We start from the raw sequence: 10584 nt of genomic DNA, 5'->3' as shown, positions 1-10584 counted from the left end.
TCTCGCCACAGAAACAATAACTGATGAGCCACCCATGGAAAGAAGCTCCCCCGTGGGAACTTCGGGTTCCAGCTAGGAGGTTGCGAAACGCCGGTGGAGCTGCTGAGGAGGGCTGTGTTAAGAAGTTCACCAACAGAGACAGGCTTGTATGCCTACAAGCTCAAGCCCAGAAGTAGCTAATTCACATTCTTCTTCCTGGTCTGGCATTTCCCCTGTTGTATCCTAAGAAGGCTGGTTCACTGGCCATGGTCCTGGCTAGAGACCCAGAAACAGCCTTACATAACTTTGAGCCCTGTGAGTCTCAGCTTCCTTGTCAGTACAATGCAGGTAATAAGAGTTCTTCTTTCCTGAGGTTTTGTGAGAATTTTATGAACCACCAGAAGGGCATTAGAATAGCACCCAGGACATAATAGGCGGTGTGTAATGCTTAACTCATTGTCTCAATAACCATCCGTTCGTTCGTATCTACCTGAAGTCTGATGGTCAAACCGGATCCTGGACTCCCTCACCCGCTGGCCTGATCAGTCTCCAGCGTCAAACATTCTCCCTTCTGGACCCAGTATGCTTCTCTGCCTTTACTGCCATTACTCTGGTCGAAATGACCATGATTTCTGTCCTTCCACGATAACTTCCAAATTTTTGTTTCAGCCACTCGCACCCTCCTCCTGGTCCCTTTCTATCTAACTCCTAGAGTAGCATTTCCCACACTTGATTAAGGTGTAGAACCCATCGAAAGCAAAGGAATTCACAAGGAACACAGTCTGATGCAGAGTACACTCAGACTTTGAATCTGGGAAAACATCAGTTTTGAATTTTTCTTGCAGAGTAGATATTTTATTGTCCTGGTAATTTTTTTTTTTTAAGTTATTCACATCCTCATGAAATTGAAAATATGTCTGTGGCTCTGGGACTCTGAGTGTTGTTTCACACCCGCAGTGATCTCCCAAGCCACAGTTCTGATTCTTTGCTTCCTGGCTGAGACCTCGAAGCCTTCCACTGCACTTTGAATAAAACTCCCTATTTTAAATGTGATCTCTGCAAACCTGTACCTTCTGACCCTTGCCTGTCCCTCCAACATTTCTTTCACTATCTTGTATATCATGCTCCAGATTTACTTTTTTTCAGCTCTCCTGTGCCAATTTCCTTCCTGCCTCAAGGCTCGCTTGCACACGCGGCTTTCCTCCCTTCAATGCTTGCTTTCGGGTGGTCCTGCTTCCTGTGCCCTCAAATAGCCTGCTCAGCCTTCAGATGAAATACCACCTATTCAGGGTGCTCTCTCTGCACCCCCAGACCTGGTTATGTCCTCCTGTTACTGACTCTCCCAGCACTCTGTACTTTCCTTTGTAGCACTTCTGAGAATTGCAGGTGGTGACTTGCAGAATTATTTCTTAACTTTGGTTGTTTAATGTGTTTCTCCCTGCCAGACCGTGAGTTCCTCAAAGGTAAGAGTAAGTCTTTCTTGCTCACTGTTGTATTTCCTATGGTGCCACACAAAAGACCTTCTGCATAAGAGGTTGTCCAATGTTTGCTGAAAGGAAACTCCTCAGATCCGGAGCCAAGTGACAAATTAATAACACATATTGGTAGATAATCTCATTGGAGTAAATGTTAGAAGTTTATAGGGGAGCAAACTAGGAAAGTAAGCCATTGAGGTGACTTCCAGCAGGCCTGAGAGAGAACTCAGGATTTAAGCAGCAGGAGTTTGGAGTCAAGGTCACCCAAGTATTAAATATGTTAAGAGTCCTCTATTCAGTGTTTCCTTATTTAATCAAGTAGATCTACTTCGAGATAATCTACAGTCCTTTTCTTTTACCTCTCTTTGTGCTGATAAGGAAGTTTATGTGATTCTGGTTATTTGCTTGACTTACCGAGGGTGAGTATTGAGAAATGATCCAAGCACCAAAATGTCTAGGAAAACCCAAGTCTCTCCAGGCTTAACAACAGAGCCAGACGAGGTCCTCAGGGCCCCTGGGGTGACCAGGAGATTCGGCCCCAAACAAGTTACTCTGAGCTGAGCGCACGTGGCCTCAGATCTACTCCTGCGGCACACATATGGGGACCGGAACAAGGGTTCAGGTGCAGGCACATACCCCCTATTTCTATGTAAAAGTTATACACCAACTGAAGAAACAGTTAAACAAGATCTGTTCTGCTCCCCCTGTTTTGACAAGCCAACTTTCATAATGCGATAGAAGGAGAGATTTTAATTCAGAATTCTCAGAGACCTCAGGATTCCATTCTGGAACATGTCCATGTGGTGAGTGCCATCATCTGTCTCCACTCCACTGCAGCCCCCAACCCGTGGCCCACGGCCCGATTGCTCCCACACATGTGCACGTATGTGGACCCTACAGATGACACATCCAAGCTCTGTTTACATTTCTAGCAGGCAACTGCCCCTTGGCTACCCACTGGGTGCAGGGTATACACACTAGGGAGGGCAGACTCAGGGAAAGGTCTCGTGCAGGCCTTGGGTGTGAGCTCAGGGCTGTTTGGGCAGGGAATTCTGGGGGCTTGTTCTCTTGGTCCAACGTATCTTTTTCCCCAAGCAAAGGGCACAATGGAAGAAGCCAGAGTGAGACCCTCCAAAGCAAGGATCGCTGAACAGAGGCCCTTCCTTTCCATGCCAGAGGGTGACACAAAATGGCATGGTGGCAACTGATTTATCCCATCTCCTTTCTTCCTGTTATAATATGTGGGTGTCTAGGAGAAGCTAAAACTGGGAGGGAGGAGTGAAATGCTGCACTGAGTGAAGGTTATTTCTTCCCCCTTCCTATGGAAAGACTTTGTTCAGACTGCTGATTCTGGAATTTGTCCCAACATCATGCTAATCGGACTGGTCTCTCTGTTCTTTTAGGTCATTCCAGATTCTCAAAAGACCGTGACTACTAGCACAGGTGTTTTACAGTGTTTATATCATGTCGATGTTGGAAATACCAAGAGAATATGAAGCGAAGTAAGATTTGGATTCACTTTTTTATTCCTCGTTGATTCATCAAAAGTGAGATTTCTTGAATAGCTTCTAGACACATGTGATGTCTTATTTTATATTATGATCTTACACTTCATATAAAAGGACACAGAGGATTTCTAATATTGGCTTTTTTTTTTTTCCTTTAAAAAAGGCTCTACTGTAAGACAGATGAGAGTGAGGTGAAAATAACTGAAGGAGAGTTGGAGGCCTGCTTCGTCCCCTCCCTCATCAACAGTCCCGAGGACCTCTGCTCAAGGTTCCTTGAAGTGTGAGCCTCCGCGACTCACCTGGGGCAGTGGTAAAAATGCCTCTTTCTGAGCCCTGTCCCTCTATATGAGACTATGGAAATTTACATTTTTGACAAGAAACTGCAGTGATTCATATGTACTCTAAAAGCTTCCAGCCACAGCAGATCCCACCGGACTGGGGTGAGGCTCAGACATCTGTGTTGTCAAACAGCACTCCAGAGGATGCTAATAATCATTCTAAGGTTTGGGAGCCATCGAATGGGGTGCTGTCTACATGGAGAGTATCTGAGTCAGTGGTTCTCACGATGTGGTCCTGGCACCAGGAGCATCAGCATCCCCCGAGGACCTTCAGAAATGCACATTATCTACCAGGCTCCGCACCAGCCCTGAAGAGGAATTTCCAGGACACACCCAGCAACCCGTGGTTCCACAAGCCTGGCAGGTGATTCCAATGGTGCTTCTGTTCGAAAACCACAGGCTCAAAATATCTCCCTGAATGTCATTCCCCAACGCTTCATAAACAAACAACCACACTCCTGAACATTTTGTCTCCCCGGGAACTTCAGAGGGCCCGGAGGAGCCGCAGGTCTCAAAGACTTGCCAGTGGCATTTCCTTTGCATCCCTGTTTCGATACTGGAGTCGTCGAGAATTCCAGGGTCAAGAGGAAGAAAGAAGTCTTCCTGGGAATATTAAAAAATGGCCACTTTTATAGTTTTTATTTTGTTCTTTGTACTTTCTGTATTTTTCAGACATTAAGTAATTTGAATCAGGAGAAACCCAATACACATTCCTAGAAAATAAAAGCAATCAGCCAAAAGTAAGCTGTAAATGCAGTCAGCAGGGTGTGCCACTGGCTATAAAATTACCCAAAGCAGGTCAAGCACTTCCAATTTCCCGTGTTTCTCAAGGGTCACCAGCTGGGAGCTGACGATCAAAACCATGAAGGATTTTGTGGGTTTACAATCATCTTTATTTCTGTGGACGATTTTGGCTTTTTCTGAGTGAGAGTGAGGTACATGTTTTGTTCTTTGAAGGTGTGGTCTCTTAGAGATTGCTGGCTGTTACTATTTGCCGCTTTGGGGAGCAATGACTTGCCATTCTATTTTTCTAACTTCCGTAGTAGATTATGGTGCTTTCCCTTTTGCCCTCTTCCCCCCTCCCCCCTCCCAAAGCAAATGATTTATCTAGTTTATCTTATGTTTAGGAAAGCGGTAATTATATTCTTCCTTCTAGATGTAGGTATTTCCCATTGTGTGGCTTTCCCTTCTATCACCCCACCTGGGGAAGGAGATTTCCCTGTTTTAAGGGTCAGGCTGCTCTTCCATATGCCACTGTGGTCCACTCAGCCACCTCCTCCACGATTGCGTGTTAGCTCTAGGTCAGGTGGTGGAAGCAAAGCTTTCCATTCTTTCTCCTCTCACTTCTTATCTTTCCTGAGCCATGAAGTTACCTTTTAATATTTGTTGTTTTACTTGCAACTCACTCACTCTCTGTGTTCTACTTGTGGCTTAATTTACAAGCATCTTTTCTCACATAAGCTACTTAGTTTTTCTTTGTTAAAAAATGTCACTGGATAGAAGTACTCCCAAAGTAAACTTGCTGTCAATTTTGTTATTTCTAATATTTTCTAATCGTGAAAGTATAGTGTTGGACAGCTTTAGCCGTAGAATGTGTCTTTGCATATCTACCTGAAAACTTAGAATTTACCCCTGGTAGTAGAATAACCCAGGCGCCACAAGTGTGAGTAATGAGTTGAGTTGATAGACTCACCAGATGTGAGTAGGCTTTAATCTAAGATACTCTTATAGAAGGATACAGGGCAGGGGATACAACTGGTGAAGATCTTCATTTCATGGGAAGATCAGAACTTGCTCAAATACATGGTTTCCTTTGTCCCTTCACCTACAAAAGGTGTGTTTGGCTGCTATGGATGAGGACCAGAAGCTACCGAGAAGCTGTGGCTTCAGTGCCCCACTGATCGTTGACACTGCCCTCATTCTATAGACCCAAGGCCAGCACACCAGCGTGAGACTCCCCCACTCCGGGGCAGTCCTATACCGCAAGCGAAGCAAAGGCAGAAACCCATGTTTAGCTTAACTCTGTAGTTTTTGAGGAAATGGTACTGGGAGGGGGAAATGAAGATTGCCCCTAGATAGACCTGCATGAGCCTGATTTGATGTTAATTTTTCACTCACAGCTCTTAGGAGTTCATCTGAATGATCACATTGTATCTCTCAGGGGGATTCCAGGGGGTACTTATTTATTTATTAAGAGGCTATGCGCAAATTTTCCCTGAGTGTCCTCTAGGACTAACATTTTTATCTGAACCTTTTTTTGGGGGGTGGGGTGGGGAATCTTTCAACAGTGTCCATAGGATGTACTACTTCTATGTTCTGGGCTGTGGTTGAACCGACTCTACTCGGTCAAGATCACTTTTTGCATTCTGATGCAGTGTCTCTGGGAGTTGGCTGTCCAGTAACCAACATAACCCCTGAGAAGGGATATGAGTTTGAGTACCACGTCACTGAGTGTGGGATTCGGAAAGAGGTAAGAGCCGTGGCCATTTCAAATAATAAACTAACCCCCCCAATCTTACCTTGCAGTGGCACTGTGCTCAGAGTCAGTGCAAGATAGGTGCAGTCAAGGCCAAAGATGGAGAACCTGCTCATTTTTATGACACTCGAGTTTGGTACTTTTAGGATAAAGACCAATGGGACCCAGGATTTGGTCTAGAAGAGCTCATGGCGCATTAGGCGAGAATACATAAATATATATATTATTAGGACTTTTCAGACACTCAAAAATCATGTTTAGTTCTCATATCTCCTAAGATCTAGAAACACTGGAAAGAAGGTATCATTTCCAATTTTCATAATAAGTAACTGAAGCTGAAGAAACTGTTGATCACAGGTCATGCAGCCATCTAACAGGTGAAGGGCTAGATAGCGGTAAATTGAGATTTATATTTTTCCTTTGAAGAAGGAGGCAATGAGATATCAGATTGCTTGTGTTTTTGCTATTGAATTGCATGAGTTTTTTAATATTTGGGGGTGGTATTAACCCATCATCAGATATATGATTTGCAAATATTTCCTCCCATTCAGTTGCTTGTCTTTTCATTTTGTTGATGGTTTCCTTTGCTGTACAGAAGCTTTTTCATTTGATGTGGTCTACTTGTTTATTTTTGCTTTTGTTGCCTTTCCTGTTGCAGTCAAATCCAAAAAAATAATGGCCAAGACCAAGAAGCTTACTACCTATGTTTTTTTTTCTAGGAGTTTTATGGTTTCAGTTCTTGCATGAAAATCTTTGACTCATTTTGAGTTAATTTTTGTGAATGGTATAAGATAGTGGTCCAGTGTTCCCAGCATCATTTATTGATGAGACTATTCTTTACACATTGTATATTCTTGGCTCCTTTGTCATAAATTAATTAACCATATATTCAAGTGCTTATTTCTGGGCCTTTTGATTTTATTTTATTGAAGAATTTTGTGTAAACATTCATAAGGTGTATCGGTCTGTTAGTTCTCATAGTTATGTATTTGATTTTTGTATCAGGGCTATACTGCCTTTATAGACTGAGTTGAATAATGTTCCATTTATTTCTTGGATGAGTTTTTGAAGCATTGGTATTAATTCTTTAAATGTTTAGTAGAATTTACCAATGAAGCCATGTGGGCCTGGGCTTTACTTTGCATGTAGTGTTTGATCATTAATTTGATCTCTTCACTTGTCATAGGTCTCTTAAGATTAAGCACATGCTGAGTTAAGTCAAATAAAGACCAGTATTTCAGGAAAACTTCCAGACAGGCCAAATGATGATAATTCTTGGAAGATGGGCTTTTCAGGAGCTCCAAACTGTTCTGTTGAATTTGGGTTGCTAGGCTATTGGTTTTCTTACTGTGGAGCTAGGGGGATGGGAATTGGGATAGATCAAGTTAAAATATTCCAACACTCATTGTTCTTACTGAGATGTCACAATTTTTCTTGAATACATGCTCCTTGGATCATTGAAAGACTTAGGTTCATTTCTAGAGGTTTGAAAATGTTGAATTTGACAGTGTCATTTTTTTTAAAAGTAGATTTTTGTTGATTCTTACTCTGCCATACTGGAAGTTCCTATTGAATATAAGAAGGAGCATATTGTATCTGTTTTCCACGACTTATAGACTAAAATTAAAGATTGTATTTATTTTTAGACAGAGACGAAGGAGGGAGAAAGAGAGGGAGAGAAACATCGATTGGTTGCCTCTCCTATGTGCCCTGACTGGGGACTGAATTCATAACCCAGTTGTATGCCCTGAGCAGGAATCAAAATGGCGACCTCTCGTTTTATGGGATGATGCCCAACCAACTGAGCCACACCTGTCAGGGCTACAACTTATAGACTCTTGACAAAAATAACAGTCAGTAACAACATAATGGACAAATAACCACGTTAATGAATGTTGGATTTCTATTCAATGTCCTTGTAAACATTTTATTTACATGAGAATATTTATTGTATAAATTAACAGGTTAAAAAATGATAATCCGGTATGACATTTAAAAAAACAATACATAATAGAATAATATGCACCTAAATGTGTTTACAGACAATATTCCTGTGTAAGGATTATGGAAATTTTTTATTCTGCCATTACACAGTGTTTTTGAATGTCTCCACAGTAAGTGTATAATTCAGAACACACAAACCTCCAGTTATGGTTTTAAATAAAATTGCCCCTCTGTCTCATCTCTCCAGAGACCTGGGACTCAGCACTGTAGTAACATATGAAGGCCAAATCCCAGGACAGATTTATTAAGTAGAATTTGTAGCCCTTGTTTCTAACCTGGCAATTCATGATTGTAGTTTCCACAAATGAGCTGATGGTCTAAAGCCTGGCTTGGTGTTTTCTTGGTGGTCTCTGAAGAGACTTTAGTGTAAAGATCTTACATCTTTTTTTTTTTCCCCGCTTTTCTTTATTGATTATATTGTTACAATAGTTCCAATTTAAGATCTTACATCTTGATGTGATCTGTTCCTCATTCAAATTTCATTAAAACTCTTGTGTGAGGAGGTATTAAAAAGATCTTTTTGTCCCAATTAGCTTTTCTCCTATGGAGTGATTTTTTATTCAGCTCTCCATTATCCCATCATTCACAAAGGAGTCACTGGAAGAATTCCTTTAATGTGTTCTGTTTCTTGGTGAGTATAATGGACCATCTGGTCCACAGTTTGCTTTCTAAGAAATGCTTGTTAAAAGTGAAATGTTCGGGAAGCTCAGCTCAGCTGGGTTGGAGTGCTAGAATGATGCCAGATTGAGCAATTCCTTCGCCCAGTGAAATACTTCTCTGTGTCATCTGTCATTGTAGGTCTCTGCCTAGGTCCACTTGGGTTGTCTTCACCATTTCTGCATGCCCCTTGCCTTGCTTCTGGGCACTTTGGCCTTTAATAACCCCAACTGGGCCTGGGAGTTTACAAAATTCTCCCCACTTATGTGGTTGAGTGGAACTTGAAAGAAAGCCCAACTCTATTGCCCGATTCAAGGACAAAACTGTGAGGCAGCATTTGACTTTGGAACTCTCTGGTAGCTTCTGCTGAGGCAAGGACTTTGCCTGAAATAGTACATTTCCTTATCTTCATTTTCCTCTTCTGCTTCCCCATTGCCTTACTGTGGGCACTTCTAGAATAAAGAACCTGTATATAAATTTCAGGTCAGACTCTGCTTGCAGGGAATCCTACTGAGACAGTAAAGAGGGTGAACAGAGCTCGGAGGTTGAAATACTTAAGGTCAGGTAGTTAGGTGATGACAGGTCAGGACCTAGACATGCCTTGTCATAGAGCTGCCCCTCTGAGATCAAGAGATGCTTGCAAAGATAGGAATGGTAGCAACAACATTCAGTATCTACTCTTTATGGCCAAACATTAAAAAAAAAAAAATCAATCCTGACCTAAGTTGTATAATTCTGTCTTCTATATAAGATCTAATGTTTTCTAATTGTGGTAACTTTCATAAACCTGTACACTTGAATAAGCATTATCATATTGAAAAACTAGTGTTCTTTTTCTTTTTTTTTTTTTAAAGAAATTAGGGTGCTTGTTTAACTTAGATACTATGACCCTGTGGCCCTGGCTGGTTTGGCTCAGTGGATTGAGCGTCGGCCTGCGAGCTAAGTGTCGCTGGTTCGATCTTCCAGTCAGGGCACATCAGAGAAGGAAAACTCTGACTCCAAAAAACCTCCGCTGCCTTGCGGCATACCTCTTCAGGGGAAAGGCTAAGGGAGTAAACCCCGACAGAAAATCCGGAGCCGGAGTCCCTAAGGCGGTTTGACGTTGTAGTCAACACCGGCAACTCCTGCGGCGCACCTGAAGCCAAGCTGTATTGACTCCGTCTTTCCCTTGGACCCTTCAGCTGCGAAGAGAGGGGGGGTCTGCTGCATGGGCAACAGCAGACCCTCCATATCACCCTGCCCAGGCTCTGTAGCTTCAGCTTCACTGGAGAGGACACTCCAGCGTCATCGCAAGATGTCGATTCAACACGGGAGGAGACAGATACCGTGTCACTCCCGAGTCGGACTGCACAGCCATTCTCGGCGGTGCAGATAGACTCTTAAGAAGCTACACCATCGTCTCTCGAGACGGACGGCTGCCGACGACGACGATGACCCTGTGGCTTTTGGGAAAACTTACTAAACTTTTTATACCTTAAGGATCAATGAAATAACACTTCCAGTGTTTCAGTATGTACTTTATGAATGGAAAATTTAAAAAATCTATGACTCCTGCTCTATGCTCGTGAGGGTTGTCTTTGGGAACTTCTGCATAAAGGTATCAGGACTAACATTCTCGATTGGGGAATAGATTCCCCAATGGTAGGGTGTTGGAAGGGAGAGGGGAACTCTTTTTCTTTATTTTTTAATTGTATTTCCCCATTGCCATTGATCCATTTGAAGAGGAAACTCTTAATTGTGTTATTCCTAAAAAAAAAAAAAAAAAAATCAAGTAGTGGACGGGGTGGTCAGGCTGGTTGGTGGTGAAGCTACTACTGTTTAAGGAGGGTAGACAGCAATCAGCCAGGTCAAAACGAGACTTCGTGGCTTATCTTAACATTTAAAGTGATAGGCAAATTTTCTCTCCTTTAAAACTTTTAGCTCATCCTTTTTAGATACCACTCCAAGCACTTACTGACAGCAGACTTACAAAGTATGAAAATGACCTTCCCTCTGCCAATTCTGGTCTTTCCTGAACGTAACCGACACTCGCCTGTTTGGATTGCCTTGGATCCCATACTTTCAAGACCCTTTGGTGAGGATCCTTAGAACAGGCAACACGTGACATTGTTTATAGAGGGGAGGACAAAGTTTAAGTCTCTGTTAAT

General features: G+C 42.5%; 1 protein-coding gene across 1 annotated transcript; it reads left to right on the top strand.

The window, feature by feature from the left end:
• The first annotated feature begins 4162 nt into the window (after window positions 1–4162).
• Window positions 4163–8415, top strand: OOSP3 (oocyte secreted protein family member 3). The gene is given in 3 exon segments (XM_090267235.1): window positions 4163–4235; window positions 5589–5770; window positions 8314–8415. Coding segments are annotated over 3 exon segments (357 nt in total).
• Window positions 8416–10584: the final 2169 nt, after the last annotated feature.

The sequence above is a fragment of the Furipterus horrens genome, unplaced genomic scaffold (assembly GCF_987537825.1).
Source record: "Furipterus horrens unplaced genomic scaffold, mFurHor1.1.pri manual_scaffold_2, whole genome shotgun sequence".
NCBI classification, from domain to species: Eukaryota; Metazoa; Chordata; class Mammalia; order Chiroptera; family Furipteridae; genus Furipterus; species Furipterus horrens.
The sequence above is the reverse complement of the archived record's forward strand: the minus strand, read 5'-3'. Positions and strand labels throughout refer to the sequence as shown.